We start from the raw sequence: 16813 nt of genomic DNA, 5'->3' as shown, positions 1-16813 counted from the left end.
CGGCCGGGCAGATTAGGAATCGATAGGTTTGGCTTAATGTGTGGTTTCTTGCGTCAAACATCGGATGATTAAAGGTCATTAGATCTTGTTAATGAATGGGTCTGATTATTTAGTTCTTCGTCCTCTTTTTTTTTTATAGGGATAGTAGAATAGTAGATAGATAATAAATATGCACACTTGTGCACATTTGAGGGAAAAAAAAAGACGACGGACGGGGATGCCACTCCGCCGCCAACGCCAGCCCGACGCTTTCGGTTTTGACGGCGTAGTAGTGGGGCGCTACTAGTAGAGCGTTTTCCGTGGTAGCGGACGCGAATCGCAGCCCGCAGTCGTGAGGTTCTCGTCAGGTTTGGTCGCGGCCGCACCCAGGTTCAAGTCTCATTTCTGTCTCTCAAAAAGAAAGTCTCTTTTTTAGGAGTACTTTCCTTTTTTTACCACAGTTCTACCTTAATTAATGTGTCACGAACAAGTATTATCATGTGTGTCTTAGTTCTACTACCACTTTCTCCTTCTCTGAATTAGATCATCTCCAATAAATGATGTAGATATATAAATAACTGTTTTTTATATTTTTGAGGCCTAAAAATCATTGTCACAGTAAATGATATAGATGTAAACAGGAAATTACATCACCTCCTTCAGGTGATGTAGAATACAACACTTGAAGATGCAAATTCATCTCCGGATGCTTGGTGATATAAAACGTCCAGCCACGCAAACAGCCAACCGCGGAAACTGAAAGTTCCACCCGCCTCCGCTGATGGCGATTTTTCCTAGAAACGCCGCCGCGACCACCCGTCCGCCCACCCCCGATCCTGTCGTGACCCCGCCGCCTATCCCCGTAGACGACCTGTCGATTTGATTCCGTCCCACCGACGACAGCACGGCCGATTCGGATATTCGTTGGAGCTCTGGCGGCCATAATGGTTGTAGAAGCTCTCAGACGCCTTCTGATAGCCGTTGCCCGCCGCCAGAGCTAAAAGGGCGGCCGCGCGACCATAACAACCCGCTGAGCCGGTGGTTTGTCAGTTGTTTCCGCCGCCGGCCCGTCGCCGCGAGCTAAGTCTTTCGAAAATCACGTGGTCATCCAAAGGCCTTCTGTAGTCGCCGCCCACCCCATACGGGCTTCGTGTCGCCCATCAACACTCTGGCCCGCCACCGGCCGATTTCTTCCACCTCGCATGCAACGTGTTCGAGAAAATTCCTCCAAGGTAAAAATCGTGCAACCCAGGAGTTTTTATCGAGCATGAAGTTATAGTTTGACGGTGATTTCCGTATTGTAGATGAGCTTGTGTGGTTCCTTTTTCGTGGACGATTCCTCGTAGGATGAGGAATTTGATTTGATGGAAGAAGAGGACATGCTATGCTAGTGGCGATACACGAGAGGGAGAAGCCAGAGCACGACGGTTCTGTGTTTGCCCGTGAGTTCATCCGGAGAGAACGGTTGATGCACGAATATTTCGTACACTACCCCTTTTTCATAGAGGTACTTTAGTCACTAGTTCAAGATGTTTAAGGATTTGTTCGTTCACATTTGCAATTACGTGGAGCGACATGGTCGATCCTTCCAACGGAGGAGGAATTGTGCCGGTTTGCTCGGACATAGCACCTCTTGTGCATCACTTATATTTTTTGAGTTAAAGCAGTTTGCTCATGTGCTTCATTTATATCTTTAGAGTATGGCGGTACTTATATTTTATACAAAATCATTTGCACTCGCATGCCTCACTTATATCTTTTTAAGAGTTTAATTAAGAAGTGGTAATTTGCACGAGCTATATGTTTTGTCTAAAAATGATAGGTATACAAGAGTGGTATAACAAAAACTTTCATGTAGATCACTGAATGCGAAGCGTATGATCAACGGTATTGAAGTTATAATATGGAATCTTAATAGTTAATAAACATTAGTTACTAAGAATATCGGTGTTAAGGTTTATGATTCACTATTTCATTAAAGTGTCGATCGTGGCATGACCAGGACGTTGAAGGGTTTGGTATCCCTGATTGATATCCGTTGTGTTCTTCGGGCTGGGGTGCGTGGTGGTTAACTCCTTCCAACCTCATCCTTAGGGGCGAGATATAGTCGCTGCGCTCCCTTTTTTTCTTCTACATTTCTCTTTTTAAGTGCACGCTAACGACCAGCCCGTTATTGTAGACGCTTAAGCGAGAGATCCTACCATTTCGCTATAAGCGAGATATTGTCGTTGTGCTCCCCACCACCTTGTATCGGTTGGGCCGTTTATTCTGTATATATATAGTGGCAAAGCAGTATAGAAAATTATCTATCTATTAGTCAAACGCCTTTGACCGAACGGAATCGTGACAAAATGGTACAAGCATAAAGGGACCCAACGTGCTTGGACAAGACCTGGTTCTTTTTAAGATAGGGGCAAAACAAACGGGTGCCCTAAGTAGCGGCTCGAATGTAATTGTCCTAATTTAATAATGATTTAGCATTTAGAATGTAATCCTATATACTTAAAAAGTTCACCCCCACTACTTGATTTATCTCAACATGCAAAGTAGACACGTCAGCATCCAATCACAACTAGCCACGTCACACATCATGAAGTCCCACACAGCCCACCTCCAGAGGTCATTTACTCGGAAAAAAAAATCTGTCTCAATCATTCCCCACGTGGCCACGCTCTGGTCAGACCAGGAGAATCCTGTGATTTTTTCTACTCCGACTCCTCCTCCTCTAGCCGCGAGACTCCCTCGCCGGTTGTCAGCCACCTCCTTAGAGCATGCTTGGATACGTTTTAGTCCCATGACTAAAAGTAGTGGGACTAAAACTTGCTAGTCTCACCCATGCTTGGATCCAAGTACTAAAAAGACTAAAATCTAGTTATTGAGCATTTATTATCCTCCAAACCCTCCAATCCAGAACTAAGGAGAGGAATTAAATGAGGAGAGAGAGAGCTAATACATATTTTAGTAGGTTTCCCATGACTAAAAGATTTTAGCCTCAAGACTAGTCCTAGCCTCTCTTTAGTCAGGGGTGCTTGGAACTTTAGCCTCTAAAAAAAACTATTTTTAGTCAGACTAAAAATAGTCCCTTGTATCCAAGTCCGATTCTTCCACCGCGGACCACGGATGGCCAGATCTGCAGCTTATGGGTTGAACCCCTGCACTGCAATCCCCCTTGCACTGGCTCCACCTTTCTCTTCCTCTTCCACTTCCTCTTTCTCTTCCTTTTCCCCTTCCTCTTCCACCTCCTCTTTTAATTGCCAACCAGTCCAGCCTCCCGGCCCCATCTTCTTGGTTCACCTAAGAAATCTTCCACCTGTTCAAGTCGCCGACTCCAAGGCTGCCATCCACGCCAAATCGGTGGCCGCTAGCACTGCGCCCAACAGCCACTGCTCGACTCGTTGCACCTGCCGCTGCTCGACGGATCCGAGGGGGGCGAGAAGGACAAGGCGTGTGGCAGCTGTGAGGGAAAGAGAAGCAGGTTACCATGGGGGCGTGTGGGACAAATCTCTAATGTACCAGGTTAGTCCAGATTACACTCTCGCCGATTCCAATCCTCATCTATTGTCTTGCTGGTTTGCCACTGATCTAGGTATATAAGGATGGCCAGATCTGCAGCTCATGGGTTGAACCCCTGCACTGCAATCCCCCTTGCACTGGCTCCACCTTTCTCTTCCTCTTCCACTTCCTCTTTCTCTTCCTCTTCCCCTTCCTCTTCCACTTCCTCTTTTAATTGCCAACCAGTCCGGCCTCCCGGCCCCATCTTCTTGGTTCACCTAAGAAATCTTCCACCTGTTCAAGTCGCCGGCTCCAAGGCTGCCATCCACGCCAAATCGGTGGCCGCTAGCACTGCGCCCAACAGCCACTGCTCGGCTCCTTGCACCTGCCGCTGCTCGACGGATCCGAGGGGGGCGAGAAGGACAGGGCGTGTGGCAGCTGTGAGGGAAAGAGAAGCAGGTTACCATGGGGGCGTGTGGGACAAATCTCTAATGTACCAGGTTAGTCCAGATTACACTCTCGCCGACTCCAATCCTCATCTATTGTCTTGCTGGTTTGCCACTGATCTAGGTATATAAGATGCCATTTCTCATACGTTTGTTGCTTTGTTCATACATGAGTGAATACATCCACTGCTATGGAACCATGTACATAAATTTTTTGCATTCCTCTGAATTCCATTGACTCGAGTGAATGCATGCACCCAAATCTGAACATTATTTTTATTGATTTGCACATACACCTACAAATCTTTATCATGTTGGATTCATTGAAAACACACAGTTCTTAAGATTCCTGTATATCTCATTTAGACTTGGGGTGGCTACTTCTTATGATTCTCCATGTATCAGTTCCCTCGATGATACATTTTATTTATTATTGTATTACCTTCAGATCTAATGGTTACAACTTTTATTGTCCTGTGTTTCAAGGTTCAACATAAGCATCTGGTGGATTGGTAAAATATGCCTGAGTTTCTTTTTTGACTTTTCAGGATCCTTGCTTGCTGGCATGCACATCAATTATTAGCCAAAATTTAATACTAAAGTGGGTGAAGTTTCTGCACATGGTTGTTAGTCAGCTGTAAATATTGCAGCATTTCAACCAAGTCTATAGAGGCAAGTAATTTGATTGCCAGGTATATCTACACATGGAATTATAAGTTGGGCAGTTTATGTTTATCAACATGTGATCCTCTTTTTTCATAGATGATCGTCTTAACGTGTTCAACACACTGATTAGATTTTCGTCAACTGTTTCAGTATGCTGTTTGTGGCTTTTATGGCTGTCACATTTTGGCCTGACAACAGTTTCCTACATCATTATTGCCTATAGGATTCCTTCGCTTGAATCGTGGTCTCTAGAACTATTCTGCAAGATTTGGTATGTACACTCCCTGTTGGTCTACTACTCAAATCTGAAAATTTTGTATGTCCTTGGTAACAACTTATTCCTCTCACTATTTATATATTTTGAACCCACTGACATCTTTATCACTAATGCCATCCTCCTCTTCTTTTCATCATAGCCAAGAATCAACAACATGCGCACCGGGACATTCACAATATATGCTAATGACCACCAAATTTCACCTTCATCCAGTGTTGTAAATCAATAAAATAAATATATGCTAGGATCTGAATTTTAGTCATTTTGGTAGGGCCTCAAAAGCATTAGAGTTTCTCATACAACGGTTGCATGTCATGGAAGCAATCTTAATGACTCTCAGCCCATGAAGCGGCGTGGTTGCAAAGAATGACAGGACTGAACGGCCGATGGCCATCATACAATCTGGTAGGTCTATGCCCAATCCTGCTTCTTCTATCTTTCTTTCTTGGATAGAAACTAAAACATTTAAATGTTTCCTTTTGAGAATAAATATAGCATGGTATATTATTTCTTTCATTATCATTGGTGCATAACTTTAAATGACTTCCTTGGTAAGAAACTACTTTGATCCCGCAACAACTGCTCTATTGTTGGATAGATTTGGATTATTCGAATGTCTAGGGAATGCATAATGGCTTAAACAAGAAGGTAAGTAATGAATTTGCGCGGGGTAAATATTCTGGATGTTTAAAGACGTGACATTGTCCAATAACATGTTGAACCCAACTATCATCTTGAGGGTTGTACCAAGATCATGTGGTTTTCACTTTCTCTCAGTTTACTTATGTTACTAATGCATGTTTCTTCTTTAGTACGAGTATTAATATTGTCAGCCATCATTCCTTGCCTATTAGGAAAACTGGAGAACATATATATCTTGCAAACAATTTGTTCCAAGTCTGCTGAATACACTACCAAGTGAGTTGAACCAAGGATTCCCCTGCTAAATTTGTGGTTGTACCTCTTTTTCCCTCCTGTACCTATCTACCAATTTTTTTGTTCACTTATCTGACATTTAAAATAGGCCATATAGCCTATAAATAATCATACTGTCAGAGAAAGCTTGGAGCAAGGGAGCTGTCAAGTGCATATTTTTTTGCACGATGTACATAGCTTTTAAGGCTAGCAGAACCTTGAGAAAAAGCTTAAAGCAAGGATGCATGTAGATCTGTCAAGCATGCATGTACATGTAGTGTTTAAGGCTACCAGAACCTTCATATGTCCATTTGTTGTATATAGTTATATCTGATGATATTGTATGAAGATTAGTTGCTCTCTATTGGCCAAATTACGGCTGTAGTTCCACATGTTTGTCAGACATGGAAATCCTATGGGAATTTTTATTGTATAATAATAATAGTTACTAATAATTATTAGTCAGTATTTGGTTTTCATTTGACAGTACTTACCTTTCATTTGACATGCCTCATGCTTCCACGCTTAGAAAAATAATAAGGTACAAGTTAACCTACTAATGGTGTCCTACACAAATGTCCCGCAGCAACGCGCGGGGTATTATCTAGTTGTCCCAACACAGGCGACACATGATCCAGGAACCCGGTTTGACGAGACGTGTGGCATTGGTGAAGTGTCGCTTCGAGACAAGAGAAATCCCACGTATCGGAAGCAAACGCTGGTTCGCGATGGTAATCGATGCGCGATGGGCCATTTGTATGGATGATAATAATGCACAATGGACCATTCTTGACTGCTACTCCCTCCGTAAACTAATATAAGAGTGTTTAGATCACTATTTTAGTGATCCAAACGCTCTTATATTAGTTTACAGAGGGAGTACCTCTTTAAGTTTTTTGACGGTCAAGAAATTCCTGATTATTACATTTTGTGCGGGGGAATTAGCGAGAATGTGCACGGCTACACGGCATTGGTTAACAAAAAAAAAAGGGCATCGGTAACGCGGGATGATGCCCCCGGCCCGAATGTGCTCGGATCGTTTCATCCGGCCAATCAATCAGCTACCGCGTAGTATGAGGTCCCGTTTGCTCCACGAAATATCGCGGCGATCTCAGATTTGGTTCCCGGTCTTTTCCCCTGTCCCGCGCTGCCGCGTGAATAACAAATGGCCGAAGAAATATAGGACCTTTTTTCCTTTCGAAAATCATCAGGCAACTCACGGCAGCTCGTGGTTTCCAAAAACGGAACAGCCGCGTGGGCCACTTCGACCGGCGTCGTGCCCTCTCGACTCCTGTGCGTTCGTGCGCGTTGAGCGAAAACGCCTACTACAAATATCCCTCCGCACCGAGCCCGGAGCGGGATCTGCGAACGGACAAGCTCTCTCTCTCCGCCTCTCAATCAAGTCCACTCGTTTCAAAAAGAAGTCCACCCGTTTCAAACTTCCCCGGCGGCTCCAGGGCCGAGATCAGGGATGGGAGGGTGCTTCTCCGGCGACGTCCGCGGCGGCATGGAGGCCGTCGGCGGGGGCGCGAGGGGGGCGACGGCGGCGGCGGGGCAGTGCCAGGGCCAGGGCGGGCCCAACGAGGCGGTCGACCACTTCTTCCAGGGCCAGGCGCTGCGCCTCTACACCCCTCTCGAGGTACGCTCCCTCGCTCCCCTCCCCTCCACGGGAAACCCTAGCTAGTGTCCAGTCCAGCCCTGCTCGCTAGCCGCGGAGACTTTCCCAGAATGGTATGCTTCGCTGATTCGTGGTCACCATTCGAGCGCGGGTTTTTGGGGTGGGAAGGAATTTGGGGGCCGTCGCGGATCGCGATCGGCTACGGCGACCGGAATTTGGTGGGCTTTCGCTGTCAAATGAGGTGGATTTCGGGTGCCATTGTTTGTTTATTTTCGTAGATGCGCTTCTCTGTCACAGCGTACAGATGTTTCGATTATTGCCACCAAAGACCAGACCTCTCGGCATTGCAATTGTCGCTTTGGTTTTGGTTTGGATGATTGGATCCCACATTTTTTATCTGCAAGCGCGCCTCGCTTTGCGCCAATTTTTTAATGCGCGCAAATTTAGGGGGCTTTTACTCGAGAGTTTGGGTTTGAGGCGGGTTTTGTGAAATGCCAGCGCTCGGCTCTGATTTTTTTTTTGCATCAACTGCATGCGTGCAATTATATTCGTTACAGTTTTTATTTACAAAATGGCATACGAGTTCTTGGTGACCTGCTTGTGCACAAATAAGATCCTGACGAAAGTGACGAAGTGCTGTTTTTCAGTTTCCGCATGCGGTTCCTCAATTGGTGATCGCATATAATTTGATGGACTGGTCTCTGGAAAACATTTTTTTAATATTGATTAATATTTTTGACGCTGTAGTATTTTCTGGAAGTGGATCAGGAATGATTAAATATACTTTAGGTTGGAGTGGGTGGTGGACACCAATCGTTTGCTTTAAAAATGGAACCATGTTGTGCAGAGAGTCGCACTAACGTTCACACACTGGACGATGAACTTTATGTCCTACATAGTACCAAACAATTTATTTTATTTTATGAAGATTTACTCAATCTATTTCAATTAAAAGAAGTTGTTCAGACAATATAATACCATGTCTTCGAATTCTCAAGGATCTAAGGATGTGCTTGCAGTGAGTTGTGCGCCACCTATGTATCATGATTTGTGACAATGGGTACAAGAAATGTGTGGTCTCTTGTTTCATACTCCCTCCGTTCCAAAATAGATGACTCAACTTTATACTAACTTTAGTGCAAAGTTGGGTCATCTATTTTGGAACGGAGGGAGTATTTTAGAGTTCATCTGTTAGAATGTTTATAATGTTTCCAATGCATGTTCAAGGATACCATATGCTTGGATATGTTCCAGCCAGCGATAATGTAGAACCAGTTCGGTGTACGTCGGTGCTGCGTGCTAATATGTTCTCAACTAGCCAATAGTAAAAATTCGAAAAATAAAATAAACTAGCGGATAGTGGATGTCAATATGATCTGCCTTGATTGACATGTCGCAATCTTCCTGCATTGCAGCTATCCTTTTCAGCTTCCAAGTTGAGAAATATGGATGCTCTTTCTAAGGTAAAAACTACCATCCAGTTCTTCCATGCATTTCGATCTGTACGTATATTTATATTCCCTTTCCTGTAGTGCATCTTACTGTACCCTAACTTAAAAAGTGAAGTTAAACTCTGTTGGAACTGAAGTAGATGCTGCTCAATGTTGGATATCCTTTGGCTTTTTGCTAAAAAATGTCAAGTTTAAAACAAAGAAAACTATATGTTATTATGTATGAACAGGTGCAGAATTGTGATTCTGTATCCACATGCCATTTGTTTACCCTCTTATTGTACTGTTTTCACCTTTTCTAGGGCCAAAATAAGTGTACATGAACAATATTTGAAGTTTTAAATTGGCATTGATTCTCCTTGTAGTTCTATGATCAAAGTTGTGATACATAAGGAAAACAGAAATAAATTTCTATTTTGGCCCTATAAGTTATATGTAAAGAACAACAATGCAAGCTAATATTCAGTTTTAGCCAACAACAAGAAGGCTTACATTTCGAATAGCTGAAACATGAAACCACCATCCCGGAAAGTGGCATGCTCATTTTCAAGATATACTGCTGTCTTTTTCAGTTTATTTTGATATCTGTTTGTACATCAAAGATCATTGCATTGCCAATCTATTCATATTCAATCATTATGTTTGAGTATGTTTCCCTTGCACCAGCTACACTAGAAACATGCATCCTACTGTCAAAATTTTCATTGTAGTGTACAAAATCTTTTACAACAAAGTGTGTAACAGAAAATTATGGTGCTTAATTCTGTTTAGTTGTTTTTCTTGTGTATGTGTATGTATCCTCCTCAGCTATAACTCTGCTTGGTGCAGAGTGATCCTATGTTGGTGGTTTACACAAAAATGGATGGAAGGCTAGAAGAGATCGGCCGCACTGAAGTGATATTGAATTCACTGGAACCATTGTGGATCACAAAAGCTATGATAAATTACCAATTTGAGATTGTGCAACCGCTCGTGTAAGTTTATAAAACTATATACATACTGATTACTTGTAGAAAGCTCATACTTACTGCTACCTCTTTTTGGGCTCATGATAGGTTCAGGATATATGACGTTGACACAAAGTACCATAACACACCACTGAAGGTATATTCTGTGCCCTTAATTCATGTTTTTGCTTCACCCAAATTCAGTTTGAGTACTTAATATCTGTGTAGCCATGCTTCAAATCAAGACATGCTTTCTTGTTTGTATTTCACTGTTCTTTGTTATTTTCTTATGGCTACATTTAGTGTGTCAATTTTCTATAACCTTTCCTGCTAATATAAAATAATAATTTTTTAAAAGAGGTTTGTGGTCAGTACAAGACAAGGCAGTCATGCAGGAGAAAAGGGACAATATGTTAAAACATAGTGAAGGTGCCAAGTAAAGTGGTGAAGAACTTCAGTACAATGTTTTCTACCAAAAAGTACTACAGGATGATGCATGTTTGCTCATCAAAGAGTTAACCCTCCTAAACTAATGGACGCAGTAACTGTGTTAGATATACAGTAGCCAGATTACATGTTTAGGGCCTCATTCTTTTTTCCTCACACATGTAGCATGCTAGCTGTTGTTTTTTTGCTCATTTTTTTCGCCCCTGCATAATGTAACATCGGGTCAAAAGATGGAAGGTATGAAAATTTACATAAATATTGTGCACATACAGTCAATGAGTGCTCAAAACAAGCGGCAGAATTTTCACAGTTGTCAATATTTGGTCAAAATAATCTGGGTGATGAGGTGATGGTAGAGTTGTCTTAACAGTTTCATTGCACAGAAAAATAATTATAAGTTTGCTGTGGGCTATCTTTTACCTTCAGTGACTCACACAAGGCAGCAACATTATAGCCTGCTTAGAATTTGTAGTCTATTACTTCTATATGCAACTATAGAAGCCTGAGTCATTTGTATTATGCAGATGTTGAACTTGGCTCAGCAAGATTTTCTAGGGGAAGCATTCTGCAATTTATCTGAGGTTGTGCAAAATCAGTTAGATGATACAGTACAATGCATAATCCAGCTGCAGTATATAATTTCTCTAAATAAATGCAAATGAAGAAGAGAGACACACAAATGCACTCTCTTGATATTTATTTTGCACCCCTTTGCTCTTTTCACAGATAGTCACAAAGTTCAACCATAGCCTGACTTTGAACCTCCGAAATGGTTCTGGACATGCCCTTCAGGGCACAGTGACAGTACATGCCGAAGAAACTGCTTCATCAAGGATGGCAGTTGATATGCAATTCCACTGCCTGAACTTGGATAACAAAGACACGTTCTCCAAAAGTGTATGGATAACTTCCTTGGTAGTTATAAGGTGGCAAATTAATTGCAGTTCTAAATAAATGGTTTTTATTGTGCAGGATCCTTTCTTGAGAGTATCAAGACTGTCAGAAAGTGCTGTTGCCATTCCTATATGTAAAACAGAGGTGATCAAGAACAATTTAAACCCTGTTTGGAGGCCTATAACACTGACATCACAGCAGTACAGTAGCAAGGCAAGTAACATTTTTCTAGTATATGAATTTTTCTGTCGGACTTGTTTAACACATGTGTAATTCAAGGTTAATCTAATTTTTTTCTTCTAATATGTGACTTTATTTCAGGATGACCCACTGCTAGTTGAGTGTTTTGATTTTGATGCCAGCGGCAACCATGAACTTATTGGGTAGGTTGGGTGAGGAAGTATTCTGGCATCTTTTGTCATTGATCCCGATATTAATTGTTTTTTTATTTTTCTGACAAATAGGGCTCTCCAGACAACTATCGCTCAGCTTGAAAATCTATATAACTCAAAGGCTGGAGCAAATTTTTACAGCCATAAGGGACAAAAGAAGGTTAGGTTTCAACTATTTGACACAATAATTAACAAAAAATTACTCCATCTAACCTCTCGACGTAACCAATCTGTGTTCAGTTGAAAGGACAGCTGTTCTTGGATAAGTTCCAGGAAAAAGTTCAACATACTTTCTTGGACTATATTTCCAGCGGGTTTGAGCTCAATTTTATGGTGGCTGTAGATTTTACTGGTTAGTTTTAATTGTGAGCTTCAATGATTTATCTGTAGCTCTGTCAATCATCTGTGGCTTATGTGTGGTTATTATTCCATGTGTTTCCAGCATCAAATGGTGACCCCCGTGTACCACAATCTTTGCACTACATTGACCCCTCTGGCAGACCAAACTCATACCAGCAGGTTGGGAATTTTCTGACGTTGCTAGGATATTCTTTAAACTGAAAGCCTTCTTATTGAACCATTTGATGTACCAGGCAATTCTAGGGGTAAGCGAAGTTCTACAGTTTTATGACAATGATAGACGATTCCCTGCATGGGGTTTTGGTGCAAAGATACCACGAGGATCTGTATCCCACTGTTTCAACTTGAATGCAAGCACCAATGACTGTGAGGTGAGATTAATGCCTGATGAGCTACTGCCAATTTTATTTAATTAGTTTTTGACAATGGATGATATCAAAAAGAAACATTCCCCTATAAACCAACTCTCGGACATTTGTGTATCATAAGACTAAACTTTTTGAGCTATGGGCTTTGTTTGTTTCCTTGTCTTGCTTTTGCAGTAGTATTAACTGAACAACTAATGCTTCACACATGAGAATGTAGTGCTGCAAACCAAATTCTGTTCAGCTGCATCTCCTGCTTTTGGCTTCCTTACAAATGTTAGTGTGCAGATATTAATGACTAAGAAATTAGATTCCTGTTGGACTCATGAATCTCATTAGTTACAAAATAGTGATATGGCTTTATCATACTTCCCTGTCTCATCCTCTTTAATTACTTATATTTAGTAGATGTCACCTATTGGCACGGCAAATATAGTGCTACAAATGATGTGTGGTATTGTTCCTGAAATGTTGCTGAATGTTAGCAAAAAATAAAAGCAGCCTATAGAATACTTGATTGTATTATATTGCTTAGATCAGTTTTTCAGATCTTTTATATTTACCGGCTGATGGCACCTAGATTTCTTAGACCGCAGTTGATGTTTAGAGATTTTTCTGTTCCTATCACAGGTAGTTGGAGTTGAAGGCATCATGTCAGCATACTCTTCTACTCTTTACAGCGTTTCTCTCGCGGGGCCAACCTTGTTTGGGCCAGTGATCAGCAAAGCTGCAGAAATTGCCAGCCATTCTGTGCAATATGGAAACAACAAATATTTTGTCCTGCTCATTATCACGGTATGTAACCATATATATCCAACAGGAATCTGTCATGTGACCTCTGTTCAAAAATTTTACCTGAGCATTGTATGCAGGATGGAGTTATCACTGACCAGCAAGAAACAAAAGATTCTATTGTAAGGGCATCAGATTTGCCGTTGTCGATTCTCATCGTGGGAGTAGGGAATGCTGATTTCACTCAAATGAGGGTAAATCATTTACTGAATATGTGATAAATATTTCATCCCCTGAACATTTTTCTTGCCATCTCGGTCTTGAATGAGCTGCATGCTGTCATGCCTTGGCATCTGGCTATTTCTTAGTAGCTTTAGTTTTGGCCCGGCAGTTTGTCGCTGCACTTGTTAATTGCATCTGTAGTGCCATGCGTCCAACGAAGCCGCAGGCATGCACTTGCACCTACCAGAAAGTTTGCTCTAGTTATCACATGCAGTTTGCCTGATAAACAAAGGCCGCCGGGACCGGAACATGCTGCTCTGTGATCTTTATTTTTGTCACCGCAACACGAAGTAGCAGTAACATCTTATCTGGCAATTTTCTTTGGCTTTGTCAGATCCTGGATGCGGACTTCGGTAAGCGGCTTGAAAGCTCAACAGGCAGGGTTGCAACGCGTGACATAGTCCAGTTCGTCCCCATGAGGGAAGTCCAAGGTCAGCATCGGTTTCGCATTCTGTCACCATCAACTTACTCCAGCTCTTTGCACATAGTACCACCGCTGAAAACAAGAGTGACCGATCGACGACGATTTTTATCAGCAGGTGGGCAGGTCACCGTTGTCCAGAGCCTGCTGGAGGAGCTGCCTGGGCAGTTCCTGGAGTACATGCGCACCCGGGACATCAAGCCGCGACCGCCCCAGCATGCCTCGGCGCCGCCAGCCTACCCCCCTCCTCCCCAGCTGTGAAGGAACCCCGCCGGGCCCGCCACCCCACACAAGCTGGTCTGCGCGTATGTACCAGCTGGCAATTGTATAGATTCTGCCGTCTATCTGTCTGACTAACTCCCGTCGCCTCTGCTCTCCACATCCTACGTTAGGTACTGAACCCCGTAGATAACTTTTCCGCCCAGGTTTAGAACGTCGCTGCAAACACTACGTATGAAAATTGAAAAATGAGATAGCTCCTAGTGATTTTTCTCGCTGAACTGCTGCTATGTTGGCCACTTTGTCACCGACAAGGAGTTATCTCCTAGGCGACCCATCTTGTTATTGTGTACATTTGCTTAAGGTTTTGCTTATCGTTGTTATCATCTATGGTATGCAATTCATGGGTCGGCAATCAATGGTCGCCTGTTGGCTGTTGCTGTAGAAGATGAAGGAAAAAAATTCCAGGAGGCTTAGTATCACATTTGTTAAGCAGAGACGTGTATAATGTATCCAAGACTCGTTTCTTTTGTCTGATGATATTCTATCTTTTCCTTGGTGGAACAAGAAATCATTTTATTCAATGAAATTCCTCTTGGTCTCAGGGAGAGATATAAGGCCGGTTTTACTTTTTCTCCTAAAATACCATTTGTCCATGAAATCTTGCATGCTCGTAGCACACTCGATCAATTCTGGAGTCAATAATCCTTTCTTAAGGTTAGTACTGTCATCTATGTCATGCAATTTTTTCAATGGGTTGGCATTGGGTATCCAGTAGTCGCATGTGGCTGGAGACAATGAAGGAGTGAAATTTGTCTGACTGCGAATAAATTTGTCGACTTAACTCAACATTTTAAAAACCTCTCTCCTTTCCTTAGCGATGAAACAAAAACCAATTATATGCAACAAAGCTCTTGGTTTCTGGTAGGGCCGGGCGGAGATGATAACGCGGGAAATGAGCCGTGCCGTCGTATCCTAACGTGGGCGGAGGTCCAACGATCTCGCTATTTCTCTAAGACAACAAAAGAGCACACAACTGCGATAAAAGTGATTGCTTCCGAGAAAGAAAAAAAACAGAGTGGGCTAATTAATCATAGTATAATTAATTAAGCGGGTGCTGCAGAACGGAATGTGGCAGCATCAAATCGGTGGTGGTGGTGGTTATGAGTTGACCGTGCCTGCTATGGCTAGCACTAGTTGCTGGCCAACCGGCATGGCATGGCATGCGGCATGTGGCCGCACTGGACGCCAGCCTAGCGCTGGCGGGCACATGCTGGTACTCCGCAGTCCGGAACAATTACCGGTGAGCCCGCGAGGCGCCAGCCGATCCATGCCCGCCCGCCGCCCTGTCTTTGTCCCGCCGCGCCCGCCGCGCCCGCCGGAGTAGTATATCTCTCTCTCTCCCCCTCCCCCTTCCTTCGTTTGGCCCTTTCCCGACAACTGGAATGCGCTGGCCTCCTCCGTGCGATTAGTGCCTTCTCTCTCTCTCTCTCTCTCTCTCTCTCTCTCTCTCTCTCCCGCCCGCGCCAAGTTAAGCTCGATTATTATCGCAGAGGGTTGAAAGAATTCCAGTTTCAGTGTGCAGTATTGTACTCGGACTTTCTTTCTGCCATGGAAATGCCTGCTTTTATATACTACTGCCTATGCATTGAACTGCAAAAAAACGTCTTATACTTTGGTACAGAGGGGTACATGCTGTTAGTCGAATTCACGCTTTCGCAGGCACGAGAACGAAAGCTTGGATCGAAGCGAGAGTGACGTGCTGGAACATCCTCTATGCCAGCGGCGAAACAGATTTAACAAACTGTAGCTCTTCTTCTTCCTCTTCTATGACAGTAATGCCCAGGAACATTTCAGGCAACTCCGCACCCTGCTAGACATCACTGTCTTTTCCTTTTCTCAACACATGCCAAAGCGACCCACAAAATGATCATTCTGATTGACAGGCACAGCATCACCATGCATATGTCGCTTTTCTCTTTCTTTTCTCGGTTGATTGATGAAAGAGAAGGTTCCCCTCTCTCAGTTTTCTTTTCCTTTTGCAATTTTACTATGCTTCCGAGAAGATCTTCTTCCTTTCTTGTACTAGTATTATTATTATCATCAGAACAAATATGGATATTAGTATTTCTGTAGAATAGTCATCTGCAAATAACGTAGGAGTATCTTCAATTTGCACCACACATTGACCTTTCACCGGGCAACTGACCCAGCACCTGCGGGGAGTGCTCGGCAAGATTGGTGCGCCTAGCGATTTGTTCTTTTCCCCTGAATACACCCGACACTATTTCATGTGCAGCTGCCATTTTTATCAGATGCATCACGAATTCCCTTTCTCGAAAAAAAGATGGATTAAGAAGAAAAGAGAGGGTGACATGCCAGCTCCCCCGTAGGAGGACTGAGAGGGATAGTTCCAATTGGCGCGCTTCTGCCTTTCGGTAGCCTGCCTGTCCTTGTCCATGCCTCCATTCTCATTGCATTGCATGGTTGGTGAATTACTTTCACTGCCACTTCAAGCAAGCAAAAAACATGGGGACGATCATTAAAGGAAAAGATCCAAAGCCCCCCAAAATGCATGTACGAGCACGTACCCCCTCCGTCCACAAATATAAAATATTTCAACCTTCTTTTGATTCGGGCATATAAAAACATATTTTAATGTATTTGTTCACTCATTTTAATTCATATGTAGTTCATATTAAAATATCCAAAATATCATATATTTCTGAATGGAGGGAGTAACATTTTAACAACTAGCTGGGAGTGGAGTGGTTGTCATTACAATTTGTTAGTCATTTACCTTTCATTCTTTCGCAAAATTTGTCAAAAATTATGTTGACATAATATTGATGCAAACTTGTCAAAATTTGTGATGTGTAAATATTTATGTTGATATAAAGGTAAAAAGAT

The 16813-nt window shown here is 42.8% G+C and overlaps 1 protein-coding gene and 1 long non-coding RNA gene across 10 annotated transcripts; both read left to right on the top strand.

Annotated features, from left to right (window-relative positions):
* Nucleotides 1-3079: 3079 nt before the first annotated feature.
* Nucleotides 3080-6254, top strand: LOC123053760 (uncharacterized). 6 transcript variants are annotated; one of them, XR_006425805.1, is made up of 3 exons: nt 3080-3495; nt 3584-3971; nt 4466-6254. It is a non-coding gene; the product is annotated as an uncharacterized lncRNA (long non-coding RNA). The 6 variants fall into 6 exon arrangements; XR_006425807.1 differs by having other exon boundaries at nt 3080-3971; nt 4466-4609; nt 4734-6254; XR_006425808.1 differs by having other exon boundaries at nt 3080-3971; nt 4466-5265; nt 5715-6254.
* An 848-nt stretch (nt 6255-7102) lies between these two features.
* LOC123053740 (protein BONZAI 3) lies at nt 7103-14507 on the top strand. Of its 4 annotated transcripts, none has more exons than XM_044477288.1 (16): nt 7113-7414; nt 8809-8856; nt 9673-9818; nt 9900-9948; nt 10763-10819; nt 10965-11135; nt 11211-11345; nt 11454-11515; nt 11597-11684; nt 11765-11876; nt 11967-12043; nt 12118-12255; nt 12880-13044; nt 13122-13235; nt 13598-13694; nt 13803-14507. In XM_044477288.1, the coding sequence occupies exons 1-16, from the start codon at nt 7247-7249 to the stop codon at nt 13943-13945; spliced, it is 1770 nt and encodes a 589-aa protein (XP_044333223.1). In that variant the 5' UTR covers nt 7113-7246; the 3' UTR covers nt 13946-14507. The 4 variants fall into 4 exon arrangements, with proteins under 4 accessions (XP_044333239.1, XP_044333231.1, XP_044333223.1 ...); XM_044477280.1 differs by having other exon boundaries at nt 7115-7414; nt 13800-14507; XM_044477304.1 differs by lacking the exon at nt 10763-10819 and having other exon boundaries at nt 7103-7414.
* The last annotated feature ends 2306 nt before the right edge of the window (nt 14508-16813 follow it).

This window comes from Triticum aestivum, chromosome 1A, assembly GCF_018294505.1.
Source record: "Triticum aestivum cultivar Chinese Spring chromosome 1A, IWGSC CS RefSeq v2.1, whole genome shotgun sequence".
Taxonomy (NCBI): Eukaryota; Viridiplantae; Streptophyta; class Magnoliopsida; order Poales; family Poaceae; genus Triticum; species Triticum aestivum.
The sequence above is the reverse complement of the archived record's forward strand: the minus strand, read 5'-3'. Positions and strand labels throughout refer to the sequence as shown.

What these genes read in the sequence shown, in the direction of transcription:
- LOC123053740 (XM_044477280.1), top strand. Translation starts at nt 7,247, where the DNA reads ATGGGAGGGTGCTTCTCCGGCGACGTCCGCGGCGGCATGGAGGCCGTC. An exon ending in CATTCTGCAATTTATCTGAG is followed by an intron (nt 10,820 to 10,964) that starts GTTGTGCAAAAT and finishes CTCTTTTCACAG; the next exon opens with ATAGTCACAAAGTTCAACCA. An exon ending in GGCAACCATGAACTTATTGG is followed by an intron (nt 11,516 to 11,596) that starts GTAGGTTGGGTG and finishes TCTGACAAATAG; the next exon opens with GGCTCTCCAGACAACTATCG.